Source organism: Pteropus medius, unplaced genomic scaffold, assembly GCF_902729225.1.
Source record: "Pteropus medius unplaced genomic scaffold, Ma_sr-lr_union100, whole genome shotgun sequence".
Lineage (NCBI taxonomy): Eukaryota > Metazoa > Chordata > Mammalia > Chiroptera > Pteropodidae > Pteropus > Pteropus medius.
The window spans coordinates 8,789,380-8,813,791 of NW_024340696.1; the positions used below are offsets into that span (position 1 = coordinate 8,789,380).

At 33.6% G+C, this 24,412-nt stretch overlaps 1 protein-coding gene and 1 pseudogene across 2 annotated transcripts in view; one reads left to right on the forward strand and one right to left on the reverse strand.

The window, feature by feature from the left end:
• The window catches only part of DCDC1 (doublecortin domain containing 1), a 367,143-nt gene that overhangs the window by 335,849 nt on the left and 6,882 nt on the right, over window positions 1-24,412 (reverse strand). For both annotated transcript variants that reach the window (XM_039866324.1, XM_039866327.1), the window contains exon 2: window positions 12,706-12,875. In XM_039866324.1, coding sequence (XP_039722258.1) covers window positions 12,706-12,869 — 164 coding nt within the window. In that variant the 5' untranslated portion in view covers window positions 12,870-12,875. The remainder of the gene's footprint in view (window positions 1-12,705; window positions 12,876-24,412) is intronic.
• Window positions 5,720-5,838, forward strand: LOC120610657 (uncharacterized; annotated as a pseudogene).

A 24,412-nucleotide genomic window follows, 5' to 3' on the forward strand; every position in this document is an offset into this window, starting at 1 on the left:
ATTGTAGGCAGAGTCCCAAAGAGTCTCCCTTGAATAGTTCCATCAGCTCTTAATCCTTACCTGATCAATTATAGGTACTCTAATCCATAGGTACGCTAATCCAGTCTACAAGCCAGATATGAAATAAATGGCATATTATATTGATGATGATAATAATAATAATAATAGCTTATAATTGCATTGCACTTGTGACAGTCACTGTTCTAAGCACTTTACTTATATTTTTCATTTAATCCACAAACAGCCCTATATTATTTCCCCCCTTTTATAGGTGAGTAAACTGAGGGCTTAAGTAATTTGCTAAAGGTCACACAGCAGGCAGGTATCAGAGACGTGATTTAAATTCAGGTAGTTTGGTTCCACAATTTCTGCACTTAACCATTATCTATAATCTCATTCTCATTAACCCTAAAACTTCCTTATTTTCTATAAATTAGAAAATTGAAATTTCTTTTAAAAGGGTTCAGAAAAACAAATAGCTAAAAGAAGGGAAACTGAAATTTGGAAAATGGGAGGTTCATGGGATGGAAAGCAAAGGAGCTAGACCGACATTAGCTCGTTAGTTAACATCGCTCTAATATTTGGATGGTATTTAAATCACCATAATTGTAGTACTCCTATTTTTCTTTCTCTTGTTTCTTCCCACCTTTTTTCTTTGAAAGATCCTTTTTCCCCTCTGCAAAAATCTTAGAAATCCCGTGACATTCAGATTTATTAAAGTGAACTTCCCTTCACCTCCAGATTTATACATAGCTTCACAGTTATCTTCTTCTCAAAGGCAGTTTTTGCCTTTTGAGAATTTAGCCCATTTATATTTACTATATACTCACACCAAGTAATCTCCTTCACCAAGACAGTCTTTGTCTTTTAATTGAAAATTTAGCCTGTAATCTTATGATTTGTTTTCTATTTTTTCCTATCTGTTCTTTATTGTTCTTTTCTTTTTTCTCTTAGATTAAATAATAATTTGTATACTATTTTATTTTCCCTTATATTAGGTTATATGCCATATACTGTTTAAGTTTATTTTCAGTGGTAATACTATGTAATACAATATGAATCCTTGTCTTATTGAAGTTTAATATAAATTACTAATTTATTATTTTCCAGACAATGCAAGAACCTTAGAACACGTCTTAGCTACGTGCTGCACTTATCTTTCATGGCTCCTGGTTTTGTGCAGGGAGCTTAGCTCCAGAATTGTGCCTTGGATTAAGGATTTGCAACCAGTCCTTCCTGTGCTTCTTATGGATTATTAATTACATAAATTTTATACTATAATTTCTTTTAAAACCTACATTTTATTACAGCTGTATTTTATAAAACTTGCTAAGTTGTATGATAGTTTTCTTGAATTTTGCTTTTCCCCTAAATACTCCCCTGACACTAAATTTAGTTTAGTGCTATGGTCACTTTTATTTATTGGCTCATCTGTAGTTTCCATTGGATAGGTGTAGGAATCTCATGTGAATTCTGAAAACAGTTGTTTTAAGAAATGGTCCTTTATCCTAAAAAATAAATTCACTTTATCCTCATTTACTATTGAGGCTTTCTACCACATTCTGGAATCTGGGCTAATTTTATAACACAGATTTTACTTTTAATATTCAATGTCAGTCTTATTTTCTTGTCCTGGAAGTCTATGCTATGTCTCTACTGTAAACCTTTCATTCTATCTGTAAATACTTTTTATATATACAGAATTCAAGTAGCTCCTTCTTCAGTTAAGATTTCTGTGATACCCTTGTATGTAGGAATGCACTTCCTTCCTGTGCATTGAAATCTGCCCTGGTAGATTTAATAACTGGAATCACTATATCTCATTCATTATTTCCTACCATCTAAAATGCTAGACCCCAATTTCTGTCAAATATTTCAATTCATCATTGTATTATTTCTTCTTTACCACTGGTATAAAAGCATTTTCTTTCAGCCTGAAAGCAAAAATTCACTATATTAGGCTGACACAAGAACATCAATCACATTACTTCAGAAATAAACCTTCTTAAAAAATATCTATTGACCTATCAATCATCTATTTATCTCATCTATTTATCTATCTATATTAATTTTTTATTACTGTACAACAAATTACCATAAACTTAATGTCTTACAACAGCACCTATTTATTATTGCACAGTTTTCATATATCAGGACTTGGGGCAATGCTTAGCTAGACCCTCTGCTAAGGATCTCAAAATGCTAAAATCAAGGTTCCAGCTGGGGCTGCAGTCTCATCTGATGTTCAGGGTGTTCTTCCAAGCTCATTCAGGTTTTGTCAGAATTTAGTTCCTCATAGCTACAGAACTTATAGTGACTATCATCTTTGAAGCTAGCAAGAACTCACCTCTCTGACTTTTCTGTCTCTGACCTCTAAACTCTCATTTAGGAGTTGCTCTGATCAGGTCAGGCACATTCAGGATAATCTTCCATTTGATTAACTAGAAAATAACTGATTATGTACCTTAACTACATCTGCAAAAATCTCCTTTGTCACATAATGTAACCTAATTATGGGAGTGACAGTCTATCATATTCATAATCCCACCCACACTCAAGAGGAGGGAATTACACCAAGAACAGGGAGATGATAATGTTATGTGATTATTTACCCATGAAACTCACGTTTGAAGTACATTCAGAGCAGAGACTGTTAAATATGGTAATGTGATGCATCTATTTGACCCAGACATATTTTGTTTAGTCTTCACATTGTTTTTAGAAAAAATTTAAAATACAGAAAATTTTTGCATAAAAGTCAAGCTTCATAGTTTCTTTTAAACAGTTACAAAATACAGCATGGCCACAATTGGCAAATCTGAGTAGTGGCTTTTCTCTTTCACTTAGGTTTTGAGCTCCCAATTTGTCAAAAACTTTCCTACTCCCTATTGTCTCAAACACAATTATGCTTGGTAGTTTTATCTTGTTTTTTGTTTGTTTGTTTGTTTGTTTGTTTTAGTATTTCCTGGCTTCATAGGAATTTCTTCATAATATAATATGAAAAAAGCAAAATAAAATATATAGATTTGTAATTTGATATACATATGAAGGGAACGTGGTAGTATCTATCTGGATAATTTGATCCCTCTGTTATTACATCTTAAACTCTGTGCTAGTTTTGTACCTGAATGTGGTAGTATTACTCTTTAATTAAGAGATCTATAGTATCCTTCTAAGAACATATGTTCATCCAACATTCTTCTCCTATGCAAATATTCTTTACCTTACTTGCACTCTAGAATCTTCATGTTATATTTCACATGAAATAGGAGGAGAGATGCTACTTGACACAGTTAGTAAGAAGCAAAGAATGATACGTGTTGCCAAACCACAGTAATATAGGCAGGGCAGTGAAGAATTAGCCTTGACATAACATGTTCTTTTATTTTCCTGCAACATGGTTTTTATTTTTTTCATTTTTGTCTTTATTGAAATATAAAAGACAATTAGTTGCTTAACATTGTACAATTCGATGAGTTTTTTTTCACTTATGTACCAGTTTCAGTTGTATAGCATAGTGATCAGAGATCCACATAACTCAAAAAGCAATGACCCCACTAAATCTAGTACCCTTCTTCCTCCTTACATGTTTATTACAACATTATTAACCCTCTTCCCCATGCTACACTTTACATCTCCATGTCTTTTCTGTAACTATCCACTTGTACCTCTTAATCCATTTGTCTTTTTCTTTTTGCCATGCCCTAACCCCTCTCACATCTAGCAGCCCTCTAAATATTCTCTGTATCTATGAGTTTATTTCCACTTTTGTTGTTGTTGTTGTTGATTTTGTTCTTTAGGTTGCACATGAACGTGAAATCATGTGACATTCGTTTTTATCTGTCCCATTTCATTCAGCACAATACCTTCTAGGTTCAACAAAGCAATATCTTTTTCCATCCCCTTCCTTTTAGTCTGTGTGTATCTTTTAATTTGAAGTGAGTCTCTTGTAGGAAGCATATGTAGGGGTCTTGTTTTCTTATCCATTCATCCACTCTATCTTTTAGTTGGAGCACTTAATTCTTTTCCATTTAAGGTACTTATTGATAAGAATGTAGTTGTTACCATTCTTATTCCTGTTTTTGATACATGTTTTTTCTTCTTAAAGAAGTCTCTTCAACATTTCCTATAATACTGGCTTGGTGGTGATAAATTCCTTTAGCTTATTTTCATCGGGGAAGCTCTTTATCTGTCCTTCAACTCTAAATGATAGCTTTACTGGATAAAGTATTCTTGGTTGTAGATCCTGGGTCTTCATCACGTCAAATATTTTGTGCCAAGCCCTTCTGTCCTGCATAGTTTCTTTTGAGAAATCAGCTGCCAGTCTTATGGGTGCTCCCTTGTAGGTAATTATCTGCTTTTCTCTTTCTGCTTTTAAGATTCTCTCTTCATATTTAATCTTTGGCATTTTAATTATGATGTGTCTTGGTGTAGGCCTCTTTGAATTCCTGGTTTTGGGAATTCTCTGAACTTCCTGGGGTTGTATGTCTATTTCCTTCACCAGGTTAGGGAAGTTCTCCATCATCATTTTTTTAAACAGCTGTTCAACATCTTGTTTTCCTTCCGGTACCCTGATGAGATGGATAATAGTATCCCATAGGCTCTTTAAATGATTATAGTCTTGGCTTCTTTTTCTTGCCATTCTGATTAAAAATCCTTGGCTTTCCTGTCCTCTATATATGTCATTTTCTCCTCTTCTTTATTCACTTCGTTTATTCCTTTGTTTATTCTATTTCATATATGTCTCATCTCAGATAATGTGTTTTTCATATAGTTTCTGCTTCTTTGTCTTCCCATTTTTACTGCCTTTCTGTGTCTGTTTTTTAGCAAAGCTCCTAAGTCTCCTGGTCTTATTAGTGTGGATTTGTGAAGTAGGTGTCCAGTGGCACAGTCCTGAGAGGGGTTCAGCGGCAGACCAAATTTGGCCCAAGCCTCTACCCCTCTGGGGCCACCTGTTAAGATTCAGCAAGCAATCCATAGATGCCGTGCTTATAGTTACCTCAAAAGGCCACACGAGAAACTGAGGTCAGCTTCCTTCACAGTGTGAGTCTCTGCAAGGAGCACCTGACTCGCTGAGGATACACCTGGATGTGGCTTGGGTGGGGCCTGAGTTGGGGTAGGCGGGGTTTTAGGGAATCCTCTGGGCGGAGCGACCTCTGTTATCCAGTTTGATGAAGTCACTGGCTATGGCCACGCTGTGTCTGGCACACCGGTAGCGGGGAGGGCTCAACAGTGATCAATAGGTGCTGCCAGCACTTCTGTACCGAGCAAGTCTCCCCTCAGCCCTCACTCTGACAATGTCTCCTTGTAAGTCCCTGGTGCCCGCTGTGCGCAGCCTAATCAGCACTGGTGCTCAGAGTAAGCAGATCCATCACCATGAAAATCCGTTTGCAGACGTGGCCCCTTTAAGAGGCGTCTGCTGCTGCTGCAGTCTCTGTCTCACTCAGCTGCTGGAGACTGGGCAGCCCCGTGTGCTGTTGCAGGGTGATTTCTTGGATTTTCCCTAGTTGTGTGGCTTGTTCATCCCAGGTGATTTTTCCTTGCTGTTGCTTCTTGTTTCCTTTACAACCTTGATTTGGTCACCAGAGGGATGAACAGAGTCTCTATCATTTATGCCATTTTTTTCTCCTCCCTATTATCCATTTTTTATATAAAATTTAGATCCCCATATCTTTTCTGGAAAATTCTAATGTAATTACTTAAGGTTAAATTTTATCTGGTCTATGGCCACACCACTCTGAACACACCCGATCTCATCTGATATCGGAAGCTAAGCAGGGTCAGGCCTGTTTAGTATTTGGATGGGAGACCACGTAAAAATATCAGGTGCTGTAGGCATTTAAAAAAAAATTATCATCATTCAATACTGAAGGTATTTAAAGTTATGTTCTAAAGATTGTGATGGGAAAATCCAAAGTAGAACCAAAAAAAAAAAAATGCTTTGAGATTATAATGCATTAATATTAGTATAAATTACTTCCTAAAGCAGATATTTTAAAGAGGGGTGGGGGAAGGCATTCATTTGGATGTGAAAGTTCTGGTCTGTTTCTTTTAAAAAATATAAGCTACATTCCTGCTGAGTTAGTTTATTCTATTATTGAAAAAAGATGATTTCTTTTAGCAATTTGAATAATTAGAAATTAGGTCATAAAAAGATCAATGAATAAATGTGGTTATGTGTGTCTATATATATGTAAACTATATAAATTTTATAAGAATCTTATGTGTCCTTTGAGGAAGATGAATTAAAACATGTCAAAATTTAACCTGAAAACAGAATGGATAAAAACTATCAGGTAATTAAAAATTATCAAACTTTAGGTAAATAAATCTTTTAAACAACTTCTACATATGATACAGTGGATATGATAAATCACAAAATTACAAAGTCATATTAAGAGATGAAGTAAGCATTTATTCTTTTCTCAAACAGCACTATATCTCATCTACACATCAGTTTTCTACTATAATCAAACAGAGTGTCAGGGATAGATATTATACACTGTGGAATTTAAACCCTAGATATCCCAGACTAGTATTTAATTATGTTTTACTCTGTGATTTTATTGAGTCTACATTTTTGTTTCACAAAGCAATGAGCAAGTAAAGATGTGAGGGTTAAAAGTATAACAAAATAAGCTCAGAAAGGAGTGTAGAAAAAGCAGATAAACTATAATAAGATTTAAGGGTATGACTCTAGTTTTGGCAAGAGCAATTTTTCTTCTAATTTACTTTGTTTTAATAGCACTAGTGAATCTTAGTGGCTTTTTACAGCAATTTGAGGAAAACTAATAAATTCATACTTGTTGATCTTATGTTCAAGGACTTCTACCAGTTGACACTGCTCCTTGCCCCCTGTAATATCCCTCAGCTATAACTGCACCACATTGCCTTCTGTAGTTCTAATCTGTATGCCTTTTTGCTAATGGTGTTCACTCAACTGATCTATACCCGTTACTGTACATTTTTCAATAAGTATTTAATAAATGTTAATAAGTTAACATTTATTTAATAATATTCAGTATTTAATAAATGTTAACTTATTAACATTTATTAAATACTGAACTTAGTGCTAACATTTTCCTGAATCCTCTTCTATAACAATAATTATCTAGTGGGAGAGAGAAATGTTAAACAAATATCACACATATGAATTACTGACTGTGATTAATACTATGAAGGAAAAGTCCTGGTTACTATAAGGGGGAAATTCAACAGTTAGGGGTATAGAAAAGGCCTTAACAAAACTGTTCAAGCTGACAAGACACACGAGAGGAGTTCAACCCACCAGATCCTAGTCAATCCTTATTCCAAATCATTCCCTCTGGTCCTGTGCATGAACTGGTACATTGTTTTTCATATTGATGTTTGCTTTGTGAGTTGCTACGTGATTTCAGATCCCACTCTGCAAGGGTAAGATCCTTGTTTTATATATTTGACACTTCTACAGGAACTCAACCAGTGATTGATATGCAGGAATTATTCTTTGATAATTATGACATTGTGCAAAAATGTCACAAAAATTCTACTGACAGGAAACAAACCCAATCTGAGAAATAAAGTATAATAAAGCTCAAGCCAAGAGTTATGTCAGTTAATACTGATTTTACCTAAGAGTCATTCCCCCCATTTTTCCTCAGATAAAAAGAGTCAGTTATGTTTGAAGGTTCAACTTCTTCATATGCCCATGGAAGATATCCCTGATCAGCACCAGTGGGTGAATCCTCAATAACCTAACACCAATGATGGTAATTCATTTCCTTTGCCCCTTGCAGGTTAAACAATCAGCTTGTGATTCAATTTTGGCCAATGGGACACAAGGAGAAATCTTCTGGGGAAAGGTTTTCTGGCTCAATAAAAAATAGATGTAAGTGATCAATTTCCAATTGATCCAATTTCTTTATTGGATATTGTTGAGTGATCATGTGATGAGCCATCTTGTGAATAGGAGGGGTCAAACCCAAGGACCTAGCCAATATTCTGAGGACAGCAGTGGGAAAGATGCAAAGAGCCATTTGCTTTGATAACACTGCTGAACCACTGAATTTAACCTTAGAATTGTCCTGAAGTTCTTGTTATGTGAGATAATGACTGTTCCTTATTTTTAAAGTCACTTTCATTTGAATTTTCTGTTACTTTCTAATAGGAGCCTAACTCATACAATCAACTTTGTAATCATGTTTGCTTTAGTTTTTATTCAAAATCTTTACAAATTTTGAATAATTTTATAATGAGAGAAAATGTAAAAAAGGGTGTTTTCTAAAAATTCTACCTTTCTTAATAAGAAACATTTCACTAGAAATGTCATCATAAGCATCAACTGACATAGAATTTATTATTTCCTCCCTTTCTGAAACACAAAGCATCTTTGGTGAGTTTAGATTTCTATGGCAGAATTCTGCATGTGGCTAATAATTCTATTCATAAGTAGGAAGTGTGGCTACTTTGACAGATCATGGCTCAATAACAAACATGCAGGTCTAAGTTATCACACAGTTTGAATGTGAATTCAACAGCAGGATAATGACAGTTGCCAAGGATTTGTACTTGCTGTCGCTTCATACCAGTGTTGCCTGTCAAAATGTCTCCTTTTTTTATACAGAAGCCATAGAATTTTTATGGATAGCAATTACTTACAATATATAATGAAGTACATCAAATCTAACAACCACTCTTTAGCCCGTCATTATTTGGTAGTCTCTTTGTTAAATGTAGTCAACCATTTTCATCTAAATTATTTATTTATACCGTATATTTGACAAGCATATATTTCTCGCTTTATATTCTTATGGCATTTAAACCTTCCTGAAGAGTTATGTTTTTTTTTTTAATATTGTCATTTGTAAAACTTATCTTTATCCTATTACCATTTTAATGGTAATTAAACTCTCTAATTGGAATATATACAAATAAGAAAATGTAAACATAAAGGAAAACGACCTAAAGTATATTCAATAATAAATCACCAGCTTAAAATAATGGAATGCAATCAATAAACGAAATAACCCCACATGTTTTGTGAATGTAAACTTGTATAAAATCTTTGGAGTACATAAAGTACAAAGATTTATTAAACTTCATCCTACCTTTCCCTCAACTTGATGAAACAAATAACCTCTAAAGATATAAGTTAACTTCCTACAACTCTTAGATAAAATGTGATTTATACATCATAGACAGTTAATAATAAAGTGAACAATTCCTTCATATTTTATTTCCAACACCAGAAGAAATTATAATTCTAGTTTGGCCTAGAAATGTTGGTGAGGGTATCCCAGTTGCAAAGCAATTTTTGGTTATTTTATAATACAAGTCAAATTTTTACTTACAATGCAATGACTGAATAATAACCAATGTATTATGTTCAAACTACATATATACTCTCTAGGAGATATTTAATGTTTGTTAAGTTGAACTCATTTGCTTTTGTAGAAGGAAAATCTAAATAAGAACAATTTCTAAAATTTATAAAGGACCCATCTGAGTATAGTATTGGGGCATAAATCATCCCACTGAAAGGAAAAAAAAAAGAATATTTCTGCTTATGCACAAGTACAAAAGAATAAAAATAAGGTATATCTTAAATCTAAAATGTAGGGAAATTATAGATATTACATATAAATTTTCCAGAGGAAATTTAAATTTTCAAAAAGAGATGATTAGCCTTTTAACATTTTTAAAGGAAATAATATATTAATGTTTATCTCTGTAGAGTTTCTTTTTTAAAGCTTAAAGGAAAGTTTGAAAAAAAATTATGTGTAACAGAGGTTAAAAATAGAGGTGTTGCCTTGCTTCATTCACTGCTGCTGCCCCCGCTCACTCCCTTCTGCTACCCATTCCATTCCATAGTGGGAGCTAATAGCTCATCTTTGGAATGAGATTACTAAATTTAAACTATACCCAGAAAAAATGCTATAACCAAATGTTTATATTTCAAAAAGAGCCTAAGACTAATTCTAATTAAAAATATCCAGAATATATTGGATTTTGTTAATCAATGTAACCTCAATAATTTTTAATAAAAAAAAATCCAAGATAACTAAGATGACATAAAAAAGTGAGTGAATAGATAATGCATGGTTAATCTCCTTGAAAGTAAGATTTGTCTATGAAAAAGCAACCCAGATAATCTATAACAAAAAATTTTTGGTAATTCACTTTTAAAACTGTTCAAAGTCCTCATTTAATATAATAAAAATAATTTGCCCCCCTCAGGGAACAAGACGAGTTAGCTGGAATCAGGATAAAAAAAATACTGTAACTTCCTATTCTAAAAATACAAAATTACACCCTTAGATGATCATCAGCTAAAAATCATTAAAACAGAATATTGTATATGTGAGATAGAGATATGGTTTACAACATTCTCTTAATTTTAAAATGCAATTTTAATTTGAAAATCTTCCATTTAGCATTTGAAGATATCTTCTATAAATAAGGCAGAAAAGTCCCTAAATACCTGTTACCAATAAATAATACTTCCATCCATGTCTTAAAGCCTAATTCCATGTTCCAGGTCACCTGGAATACATTAGACTACAGCTGGGTAGGAAAAGTTTTCTATTGTGCTTCTTTCCTGGAAGTTGCCACAGGAATGAGGCTAGACTTTTCCAGTCATCTGACCTCCTAATGGGAAGTCATAAAGTGGGAAAATCAGACCTTTGGCACAATATGTTGAACTCATTTACACCATTGGTGATTAGTTTTCTTGGGGGAAGGATTCTGGTACAGCAGTTTTCACTCTGTTACAAACAAATGTAGCATAGAGTGATAGAGGAGAAACACTGAATGAATCCAAGAGAGGAAAAAAAAGAGTGGGTGATGTAAATACAATAAAGAATAAATTAACAGCATCAGATAACAACATAAGAATAAAGTGACTGATCAGTGTATGGTTACAATAAATGGATTTAATATATGTGGGCATATTTGTTAAATGTACAATATGTTAATGAAGAAAAGCACAGCATCTGTGATATAAGTAGAGGAACAACAAATTGACTACATTTTAGTAATTATTTCTCATCAAAGATCACAAAGATAGTAGAAGAAAGGTGGCAAGGAAAAAAAGAATGAGACAAGAGAAGTTTTAACCTCAATCAGGGGGAAAATGTCTACTCATAGAGAAAATTGCCTCTCTCTCGTAATCACAATACCAGCAGATTTTAGATTACCCTTAGCCTTTATGAACTTGACCCTTTACAGGTTGAAACTCATCATTTTATTTTATGAAAATAGGCATTGTCTTTGATTTTCCATTGAGCACCAAGAGGAGGGTGACTTAATTTTCAAGTACATCATAATCGAAGTTGATGGTCACAGGCAACAGTCACAGAAGTTAGGATTCAAAAAAATTGAAACACGTTGAAACAAACTATAAAATTTAAACATGAGGACGGAAAGCAGCATAAGAAAGAAAGACTGATACATATTTTTTAAAAGAACAAAAAATTAGTTAGACTCAGTATCAAACAAAGAAAATTAGAAAAAAGCAGAACAAACTGAATAAATGAAATTAGTTATCTCTAACAGAAAAAAAAATCTAAAAATACATAAAAGATATTTGGAACAAAAAGTGAATGTAGTGATACTAGCATTGGCATTTGTATAAAGGAATACTTAAAAACCCTATTTAGAATCTTTGTTCCATTGTCTTACTGGGAAAAACACTACCATGAGTAACTTATATCTCTGCAATATAACTACAGAATAGTGATTTCCAAAAAATTATCTATCTATATAGCTAGTACACTGTGTAAATGATCTCATACACTGTAAATATGCACTCGTAACTTAGAGAGTAGCTGAAAGTCTAGATTTCACGTTCATCTAAACTTAATGACACACACAAAAACAATCAAAGTGTTCTGAGATACAAGTATGACCTGGCATTTCTATAAGGAGATTAATATAACCCCCAACTTATAAATATATTCTTCAGTGCTCTTACTGTCTACATTTTCTATTTAACATAAAGACTATGGCATCACATTTAGCCAGTCAATAATAGTTTATCAATTCCTGATGGACACGTTTTCATTCTTTCATTTTCTAATAGAGAAAAAACACAGGAAAAATACCTCTGTCTCCTCTACTTTGTATTTTTGAGAAGTGTGGTAGAAAATACTAGTTAAGAGTTCTGGTTGTAGAGTTAGATCCATTTGGATCCAAACCGTATCTTCTCTGCTTCCCAGTTGTGTGATCTTATTTAAGCTAATTAACTTCTCTAAGTCTTTTGTTTCCTCATAGGTAAAATGGAGATGTTTAAAATACTGGTTGCCCTATATTCCTCTCAGGGTTGTTTTGAGAACTAGATAGATATAAGGCAGGTTAACTGAAACATAGTAAATCTTATCTGCCCTGCCATTATTGTTACTATCAGTATGCTACCTGTCCAAGTGAGTTCTAGGAATAATTTATGTTTATTGCATCGTCTATCTTTTTACTTCTTCCCATAAAAAAGGAAAAACTGAAGGACTTTAATTCAGGCAACAACCTTTGTAGCCCAACACATCTCCAAGTTATTATTGACATCATAATCTCCACCAAATCTTGAGTGTATATATATATATATATATATATATATATATATAGAGAGAGAGAGAGAGAGAGAGAGAGAGAGAGAGAGAGAGAGAGAGACAACTTTCTAGTAGCACTTTTATCCCCTTCAGAATGCAGTTTAAGCTACTGAAATAATATTCTTACTGTGGTAAATCACTTGAAATATACTTGTAAATTGGGTGAACGGTGTCCCCATTGAAGATGCCTTCAGAGTTGCTTTGCTGTGATACTTCTGTGGCTTTAGTCATGGGTGATAAAGAAGACTGAGAAAGTGCTGCTCTGTGATCTTCTGTTTCTATTTTTGCCATCTTCAGCTAAAAATGAGGACAATTGTTATTTAATTTAAAATGCAAAATCTCCTGGGTTATAAATTCAGGGTGGGCATTAATCACAGTTTACTTCTCATCATGTTCTAGACCATATAGCAGTTACTAAATATGAAATCTCGTTAGAGTTAAACAGAGACAAGCGCCTAAAAGAAGACACAATCATAAATCTGTCTTTGGTCTAATCCTACTTAAGAAAAGAAAAAGATGATAATTAGTTGCAAAGTATTTCAATTTTTGTTGTTTGCTAGAAAATCGCTTGTTATACAAACAAATTTAGCATGAGGAATATGTTATTGAAAAGTACAGCACAGTGTTTTTTGGCGGGGGGAGGGGGTATCTTTCCTTCATCCTTTTCTTTTTGAATGCTACCTTCCTCCTGATTCTGATGGGATTGTAAATTATGTGGCTTTGCTTTCCAGTCAGTGAAATGAGTGTGTCCAAGACTAGCCAATCAAAGTGCCCTCCCCATACACAGCAATTGCTCAATCCCAGTTCTGATGGGGGAAAAAAAGTAGTGCTGTATTCTATGGGATTGCTAGCTTTAAAAACAATTTAACCTCCACCATTGAGAATGAAGCCAAAACAGATGAAACTGAAAGTGAGAGATGGAGATTCCTGATGAAAACATTTAAATCCCTGAAACCAGCTATTGAAAACAACCACACCTCTGGAGTTTCCTGGGTACGTGAGCCAACAGATTAATTTTTTCCTAAGCTAGTTTGAGCTGGGATTCTCTTATTTCAGCCTAGAAATCTTGAGTAGTGCACACGACCTAAAATTTCTTAAGAGCAAAACAATAGGCCCTTAAGAAATAATATCAAAGAATGTTATAGGGTCCTTTCTAAGGTATACTCACCCACTAACAATGTTAATAAAAATAGCCAGAAAATACTCTCATTTCTGATGTATCCTAAGGAGGGTCCCAAGGTGATATGACATACTATTATAAGGGAAGGATATAACTTGTAATAAAAAAAAAAATACTTTTACTTTTTTACTGATATTCTGAAATGAAAGCATTCATTTATCCATAGATTATTTATTGAGCACCTATAATGCACCTGACATTATGTTGGGCACTTAGAATTTTTCAGTGAATAAAGCAAAAAAAAAAAAATTGTGCCATTTTGGAACTTATATCCTAGTGGGGGCAAATGATAAATAATAAACATAAGAAATAAGTAAATTCTTAAGATCTTAGGACATACATGCTATGGAAAAAATTAATTGAGAAAGGTAGATGAGAGTATGGAGGTGGAGGGAATTGCAATTTTTAATAGGTATGTCAGCACAGACCTCATTGAGGTGGTAATATCCAGGCAAAGATTTAAAAGAGGAAAGGAAGCCAGCCATATAACATCCAAGAGTAAAGAGTGAGAAGGTCCTGCAGATATGAGGAACGTCAAGAGTAGATGAATAGATGAACAGGAGGGAACGTAGTTGGGATGAGGATAGAAATAGAGATAACACCGGGCCTTATAGGACACTGATAGGACTTTGACTGAATTAGAGAACCCATGGACTATTTGGTGCAGGGGAGTAACATAATTTCTTTAGAAAATAATTTTGGCTGCTTTGTTAAGAATGCATCAAATATATCAAAACAACTGCACGTCAGTTGCTCTGATTTATCCATACATTAATACCTTTTAATAGTTTTATAAATTCTCTTTGGCAGAGACTGCCAACTGTCTGCCAATATCCATTCCTTCTTTTCGTTATGATACTGGAATCCCAGATTTTTGACTGAGGCATATGTCTGCCCAAAATAAAGACTATTTTCCCATCTTCCTTGTAGTTACGGCAAGTCTGGCCAATGAAATGTTAGTGGAAATGATCCATGAAAATGAGTTTGCTTTTCTTTTTCCTCCCTTCTGCTACTTAGGATGAAAACATGAAGAAGGCTGGTTCTAGATTGGTCATCTTTAACTTTGATACGATGCTGGGAACGAAAACTATGCCCCAAGGAGGCAAGGAGTATGAATCTCTGACAACACGAAGCACCATATGAACCCAGGACTACCTATCTTCAGATTTTTACGTGAAACATAAACTTTTAACTTGTTCAAAAGAATATTAATTTGGGTCGTTGCAGTCAAACCTAATCCTGAAACTCCTGATATCCCTTGAACTAAGTTGCTTTCAAGAACCTAAAATATATGGTATTGGCTTACAGCAAGGAAATAGGAAGATCGCTAGGATGGCTTGGAATCTAAATTTAACTAAGAGTCCAGCAATTTGTGGCTTTGGGCCTTTTGGACCCACCAAGCTTCTATAATCAAACGAACCAATTCCTTAAAGTAAATCAATCTCTCCTCTCCCCTCTCCCTGCAAAACTGAGCTAAGAACTGGAGCTGGAATGACCTTCCTTAAGCACAGACCAGCAAAGCCAGTCAGATAGATGATAGATGCAATAGAATGGATGCAATAGTAGTGATGTTGGACAGCAAGAAGCTATGGCAACCACAGCAACACTAACCACACCTCTAGCACCAACAAACACACCGAACACCACCAGGTCTCCTCCTCATTTGGAAGAGGGCATCTGGAGGATTTCTCTTTTGAACACTGATTAACTTGTAAGGTTCTTAGATAATCTAAGACACAGGGAGCTCAAAGAGTATAGTATGATGCTAATTAAACATATGGAAGAATAAAAGAACTATAATATAACTTATGCTCACAAGTATTATGGAAGAATATATACCTGTAATACATAAGAGAAAGATCATGTCTTCCTCTGCCACTAGCTATGTGACTTTGGGTATTAGAACCTTTCTGAGTTTTAGTCTTCTCATTTGCAAAACTGGGTTATCCACATGGTTATGAGAATTAAAACAATGAACATGAAAGCATGTGACACAGTGCTTGGCACATGGTCAATAGTTAAGTTAGATGAATCTGAAACTATATCAAAACTAGAAAAGGTATTTCTCCCTGCATAGTTTAATAAGAGAAGGTAATTTTCTCTGCCCAGCACTCCTCTGATATTCCAATTAGAGACCAAAGGGCTGTTGGCCTTCACTCTCTCCCTCCCACTTTAAGCTTCTCACAATAGGAGGGCTGAGGTTCTCCTCTTTGAAAAGTGAAGTCCTTCCTAAGTAGGGAATGGTTATAAATGAAAAATCCACCTGTATACAGCAAGGCAAAATCATATGATTAGAGAGTAAATCACCTTGTAGAATAAAATCCTTTGATTATGCTCGTGTGTTTATTATATAATCTAATTATTCAAAAACAAGATTTTCACTGAACTATGCAAAAATATCTCTTGATATATAGCAATAATTTTACTTTTTACTTATGCATAATTACAATCCTAATCTTCACCTAAAGAGGTAATCATTTTAGTGATTGGTACAATAGTTTAGTGATGCAAAATAGTTTGGGGAAGCTTTTAGGTGAAAGGAGTTAGGTAAGTGTGAAATCATTACCATTATTAACTGCAATATTCTTCTTTAATGTTACTATAAAAATAGTGTCATCCTCACTAAAAGTAGAACAGATTAAGTAGAATACGCAGAATACAAGGTTTTCAGAAAACATTCCTGCACATTACCAATTAAATGAGAACTAATTGTTAATTAGAAATTAAAGAAATAAAAATGTGTTAATTTTAATTTGACTGACACTAAATACTGATATTTTAGTAGAGTACAGATAAAGGCACTGCCTTATGTTTTATTAACTCGTTCATAGTTTATTCATTGACATACTGAAAAAGCACTATTTTTCTTTATTTCCCATCTCTTAACAACTTTATATAAATATAAGCTTTCTTCTCATGCCCATTCCTTTTTTAGATTTGCTTTCCATCCTTTTTTTTAAAAAAGGCATTCGATTATACAGTGGTTATGACCCTGGACGCTGGAGCCACAGTGTCTGGGTTTACATCACTGCTACCCATTTATTAGCTGTGACACTTTTGCCAAATCATGTAACCTCTTTGTGTATCAGTTTCTTCACCTGTAAAATGGAGTTAAGAATAGTGGTCACTTCATAAAGTTGATGTGTTTCACACACAATAGGTACTGTGTTTCAGCAACTGAAGAGGAGAGGCTTGTCAGTCTTCAAGTTGGGGCACTAAGTACCAATAACAAATAGTACCAGGAGACTCTCCAAGGGGCAATCAAGTGTGGATAGTTTTAAGCAAATCGATTTCAGATCTTTTCCTTCCATATATATGCTTTCCTAAAATGCATCTGCCCAAGAAGCTCCCTAATCCAACTGGAGTTTGTCCTCGGAAAGTCTCCATCCTGTCATTTTACAAAAGAGAGGCATTTCTTTTATGCCTATTCCAGGGTCTTTAAACCAAGGGACAACTCCACTATTCCTTTAATGAAGAAACTGTAAGTGTCCCCAATCAATCTATATCAATATATACATTTCCAATAAATTTTATTTTTTACATTTAATAAATATAAAAATGATGATATATTCATGCTGCTTTGAATAACTGTGTACTAAAAATAATTGTAATAAAAACTCAATCCTGAGGATATCTTTCAATATCTACTGTAACCTTATGGTCACAGGACATTTTTAAGTTTGTTGTTATTGTATGATAGAGTAGCCTATAAAAGATTCTCAAGCATAAAAGATAAAATTCAATGGAAGAAATGCAGAAGAAATAAAAGTTTAAGAAGAAAAAGAAAGGATGTAAAATTTCCAACTATTTGAAGAAAAGCTTGCTAATGTTTTTAATGTTTTAATGTTTCATTTTTTCTGTTGGAATTTCAACAATAAAAGGTGTTGCTTGCTTGTTTTATTCTAAAGCTATAATTATACAACTATAGTAACAAAATGTACTAGAATAAACCCAGCCACCTAGCTTTTACCTTATTCTTATTCTGTGATACTAAAACTATGGTTTTAGCAGAGCAGTTCTTGCATATTCTTATCACTTTTTTATCTTGTCACCCATTGTTATGATAAACAAATCCGGTTTACTTAAACAAAAGAAGGCATCTTTGTGGCCCTGGAAATATATGTATTTTCCCACTTTGCTAATTCTGATCCTATCTATCACTTTGCTAATTCTGATCCAATCTATCATCCATCCATTCATTAAATATTTATTACTATTTCTAGACTTTAAAAAAAAGACAGTAGATTCAATGTTGAACAAGTCAGTATGGTTCCTCCACTAGTTGAATTTTCACCATAATCAATGTAAACAGTCTTAATTAACTTTCCTTATTAAAAATGTTTTGAATAATAACTGCAGTTATTATAGAAATGCCCATGTTAAAGATTAGGAAAAATTATTAAAAATATCCCATATAATCTCCTATCCTTGGAGTTAGCCACCATTATAATTTTGAATATTTCAGAGTTTCTCCTATGATTTTATATAGTCTTTTCTTTAAACAAAAGTGTGACCATATCAAATGTAGTTTATATACAGCTGTTTTCACTTAATGAGAATATTCCTATGTCATCTAATATTTGTTGAGAATATAATTTTTTTTATTACTTGGGTAACATCCTAGCTAGTTACTCCAAATGCTTACAATTGCAAATAAAGCTGTGGTTCTTCTATATACCTATGACTGTACTATTAAATAGTTTTTTAAGAGGTTGTAGAAGTTAAATTCCTGGATCAAAGTGTATGAACACTATAATTTTTATAGCCGATGATGTATATTTCAAAATGGAATTGCTTTTCAGAAATGTACCAATTTCTAAAACTACCAGATATAGCATAGAAAAGCCTATCTAACAGCACCCATTACTGAAGTAAAATATTATTTCTTAATCTTACTAATTGTAGAGTAATTTTCTAACTGGTAGTGAAAATTTAATTTTTAAAATTAACATTATCTAACTTTTTCATTATCTCTCATACTCAAGGAGAAATATCAAGGGATAATCAGTGAGACCGCAAATTATTTTGATCTTACTCAGAAAACCACTTAATTAAAAGAAGAAATTCCTAAAATATAGACTATATATGTTAAACTTCTAGATATTTTAAAGATAACTGAGTTCAAATTATCTAATTAGCCCAATGCCACCTTTCCCATATACTGATGAGAACATATCCAATTATCTTGAAAAAGGCAATTAAAATTACTATTAATAATCTTAATACTAAGACATGTTATAATTTATTTGATAATTACATTTCCCACAAAGATACTGTCAACATAAACTGTGAAACTGCAGATCCATCCTGTTTACAAGTATCAGAGACAATATGCTCACTATTCTGTTGTACTTAAATGTTGTATTGCAGTTTTTCTTAACAGGTAATACGTGACATGAAACATGTCTGATTTTATGCTTCATGATTTCCATCCTGATGTTTAACATTAAGAAATTATATTTATGTATCACACATGTCAGAAAACAATTTAAATAATTAAACTAAGAAAAATAATAGCAACCATGCCTTTCATTTCAAATACAAAATATAAGTCTTTTGTCCATAGACATTAAAGAACCATCTGTAATCAGAAATGCAAACTATTTAGATTTTCCGATTTATGCAGCTAGCATTAAGTGTTTTGCCTAAGTGTTCTCGTTCAGAAATTTGTTATGAATCAAAATAGTAAGTCATAAAAAAAAAGAGAAAAATCAAGAGACTACCTTTCAAGATTGACTCATGAGTTTTAAAATTCATTATTTCTATTCTTTATTCTGATTTTTATAACGAGGAAAAGAAAAATGTAATTATGTTGATTTTAAAAGCATACTACAGGAAAAGATACCATTTAAGCCAAACTGAAGTTTACATTATTTATTGCTATTTTTCTTCAGAAATATGCATTAGAGTAAATATTCTTTCTAAATACTGAAGTAAATACAATACATGGTTCTGGCATATTTATTTTTTTGAATAGGTGCTCTGAATCTTAGACAACATAAATACTAGGCAGTGTGGTGGTTGCCATAGTAACAAGTAAATAGGAGCATAAAAATACATGCAGTTTTTCAAATGTATACACTCTTTTCATAAATATGCATATTTTCTAGGTAAATGATTATTCAACCCCTATTTTAGCTCCCATTTTAGAGAGAGAAACACCTAATTCTTTAGAAATAAAAAATTATTACATAGCAATGAAGCAGGCTCAAAAAAGTTTTGAAATGCCATATGAGAAATCTTAAGGTTATTTCAGTTCTCTAAAATGAACACAGGAAAAATCTTCTTTCATTCTATATTACTTTAATGGTCAGTTCTTTTGTAAGTGTAAAATTGCATAAATTTTTTTTCCTCTCAAGCATTAAATTCCCTTTTATTTGCATTAATTTATTATTCATGTACATTAAATATAGCACTTGACCATGGAAAATTGAAAGCCCTTAGATAATAAAGAAGCCTGAGAAGTTTAACGCTAACCCATGAGCTACTACTTGAATAAATGGTCTAAAAATCTTTATGCCAATGTACTGAATTGGAATGAAAAGAGTCCTTTTCTTACTCCTCTCTATTAAAATACAATCTTCCTGTTTACAGGTACCCTAGAACAGGGATCCCCAACCCCACCCGCGGCCGCACAGCAGGATGTGCATGGCATGGCTAGTGAGCAAAGCTTCATCTGTATTTGCAGCCACTTCCAGCGCTAGCATCGCCACCTCGGCTCCACCTCAGATCATCAGGCATTAGATTCTCATAGGAGTACCAGTCCCTGGTGCCAAAAAGGTTGGGGACCGCTGCCCTAGAAGACCAGAATGTACGTTGATAAACTGTTCTAAATTTTATACTTATTGCTCAAGAGGGCTTAACAAACATTTTATAGGGCTGGAGAGGGAAGCAGTTCTATAAACCACGACATGAAGTTTGAAATCTATTGAAACATACTGGTAAGCCACTGAAACAGAACAGGAAAGTTGCTCAGTTATTACTGGGAAATAAATCCTTCAAATCTGATTACACAAATTTGGACTTCCAATTTGTTTCAATAACAACTATTAGGTAAAATTCTTCCAGAGTGAGAATTAAAAATTTTTTAAAGCTCACCATCTAGGCAGGGTGCCAAATATGAGGTGACAAAACAGTGCTGTAGGGCTCACCTTGTGCTTGCTCCTTGATAAAGAAACTATATATTGTAATGTCTAAGGACTGACTGAACTAGCCTGCAAGAGGAACATCCTCATCAAGCCGGGACACAAGACTACATTTTTATTGAAAAGAAATCAGTACCCCCACCCCCAGGTGAGGAAAAGTAAATGTAAACTTTAAGAAGTTCAAAGAATGAATTGAAATATTAGTCAAATATTTATGACTATCAAAATAGAATAGGTCACAGGAATGATGTGACTACCACAAAAGAAAAAATGAATATCATCTTTTTGTTCCTAGTTCCTTTTAACCAAACCTTTTAACCATTTCTCTCTGCTTTCACCATCTTAAAGTGATGGAAAAATGTCCCTGGAGACTGCAAAAGGGAAAATACCCATCTTTAAAAGGAAAAGAAAATGATTTTGGTAATTAGACAGCTTAGTTTAACCTAGGAACATGCAATAACAAATTAAACAGTCAATTAGTAACACCTAGAAGCTCATAAAATACTGGAAAACAACCAACATAGTATTTGAAAAGCCAAATATGCCAGATGAACTTAATTTCTTTTTCTGACAGAATGACAGGTTATATTATCAAGTAAAAAGTGAACAGTATAATCTATTTCAGTATTGTAAGCCTTCTTATTCTATTCCCCAATCTAGTATAGAAAAAACTGGTTTAAGAAGAAAAGTATTTAAAAACTGGCTTCAATGCTAAACCAATGGCTGCTGACACATCTCTCCTTTGAGGACTGTTTCAGAACAGTCAATATCTTTATTGATGACTAGTCAAGAATCTTGGCCTCCTTTGTTTTAGCTCCCACATCAGACCACTGAGCTCTCTGAAATTTAAAAAATTTATTTCCTTAGTTTTCTTTCCAACTTTGTTGACTTTTCTGTCCCCTAAGAATCTTAAACGACTTGTTGCTTCGACTAAGTGGTGCTGCACTGGGACGAGTCATAAATCCATTTTAGGTAGAAATTTTGAGAGGGAAAGAGGGAATAATTTGCAAATGAATTAAAAGGATCTTCCATGTATAGAGAAAGCAATAAGTAATGGAGTGGTGTTTAAATATAAGTGCATGTAAAACCATTGGAAATTTGAAGAATGTGAAAAATAGCTGTTATTTAGTTATACGAGATAATGTACAGAAGATCAAGAATGCAGAATCAAAAAATAAATCCAATTTTCAAGAGAAGTCTGTATCGTCATATGACCAGCTGGCTAAGTACACAAGGGAATTAGAAGCCCAACAACGGTAGAAATAGGCCCCAGTAGGGAAAGGAAGTGAAACATTTGGTTTGAAAATCAGACGAGAGCCAACACTGCATTGAACTGAGCTGCCTACTGGACCAGGAGAATTGTTGTTCCTCATTATATAATTAATATCTCTATTTTCCCCAATCTGTTACTATTAAAAATTACATATATATTTTTATACACACACACACACACATACATATACATATATATCTTAGAAAAAATTGGGGTACTGGATTGTTTGTTTGATATTAACTATATTTTTAAACTTAAATACCTTGAAAACGATCAATCAGGGATGCTCCCAAACTAGAGAGGAAAGAGTGCCCCTTGGGTATTATTTCCATTTGGGCATCAAGAAGGAAACTAGGGCAAGTAACTAACTACCCCAAGCCCCTTTCCTTTCTGTTTTCTCAACACAAGACAGTCATAACATCTTTTTCACCCTCTCTTACCTTAGGACAGTCCAGAATGTTTTGGTGGAGATAAGGACATTATGAAAAAGTTTTGTCAGATACGACTGACTTCATTTCATAACTAAGAAGCAGTAAGAATAAGGAGAGAATATTTATATTTACCAAGGCAGGACTATAATCAATAATTTATTTCAATAACCGAAAAAATAAACTAAAACAAATAATCCTGTAGCTTCAGGACATATAAAGTGAACTGTAATGGAAAAACCACTGGAACTAGGCCAAGAAGTTCTGGAGTTCTGATCTCAGTTTGGGGCCAGATCCGGGGTAAACACTAAACTTTTGTGGATTCATTTTCTCTCTCTATAAAGGGCATGGAGGAATGGCTGAATGGAAGAACTTTAAAGTTCTTCTATCTCTAAAAATTTAGCCATTTGGAGCTTTCACATAGGGGAGCTAACTAAGGTAGTGTGACAGAAAATGCAAAAGATGTGGAGTCAGCTGACTTGAGTTTGAATCTTGCCTCTGTACCTTCTCAGTCTTATCTCCTTATGTGTATGACAATCGTATCCACCTTGTCTACCATATAGGATTGTTCTATGGATCAAATAAGAAGTGTGAAAGTGTTTATTATAAACATTAGTCCTCATTTTTGTAATTTGTTCTATATCATGCACTGTCTAAGATGGAATGCATTCCAGAGACTCCTTGTAATCAGAGAAGATGCAGGTCGAAAAGCCCAGGTTTCTATAAATTCAGGTATAGGTAGCTGTTCTCCGCCATAGGAAAAATATGTACGATTTCTAAACCAATTCCTCTCAAGGAAAAAGTGGAGACTTTGGCCAAAAGTCAACCAGCTATGTTGGTTGGTGGTATGTTAAAAGTAGAAAGAGAGGAAAAGGAGAAAGAGAAGAAAAGGAGTTGTGAATCACCATTCTGGGAATCACTGGGAATCACCATTTTGACTCTGTAAAGTATGCTAGCTGAACCTACTCTATAGATGGAGGTCCTGTGGAACAAAATCTTAGGAGGTCAGCACACATAAAGAATAAAACGTTCAGAAAGCTTACCCAGTAAAAATATTAAATTGGGCTACTAACTGCTAAGGTCTTGACCCTCTTTACTGATAATTTGCTTTTATCATTATGATACCTGACTTTTCCCTGAGTAAATATGTAATAAATTTCAGATGGCTCTCCACAACTTTCTAGAATGCAAAAAGTTCATTTATGAGAACCTGACAATTTTACTTTTAATATGTATAAATGGGAATACATAAAGTTGAATATAAAATAAGAAGAATGATTTCTAAGAAGCATGCAAACAGTCCATTTTTATTGATTTATAATCATATTATCATATAGATTATGACCTTCAAAAATATAGATGGATCCAGGATGGCATGCTTCTCTAAGACATGGTATACCACGAGCAAGCCATAGTAAAAAGGTCAAAAGACAAGACTGAAGCAAGATAGTCTCATTAGTGCAATGAAATTCAACTCAATTCATTATGTATTGATTCCCAACTAATACCTACAAATTAGAAAGATATTAAAATATAAACAACTTTACCAAATATATTTCTAATATTTTCAAATGCTTTAAGTTTGCCAATTCTCCCTATACTGAAAACTATTATCTAGTTTCTGGACCAATCTTTGTTTTAAGTCCAAGTAACAACAGCACTTGAGATCTGATGACAGGCTTAGCCTCATCTTTCAAAAGTCAGAAACTGAGGAAACAGGATAAACCTTGGACTAAGACCAAAAGAACTGTTACAAAAGACTTACAAAAATCTACTTTTTCATCTGGTTAAACTTTTTTGTCTTATTT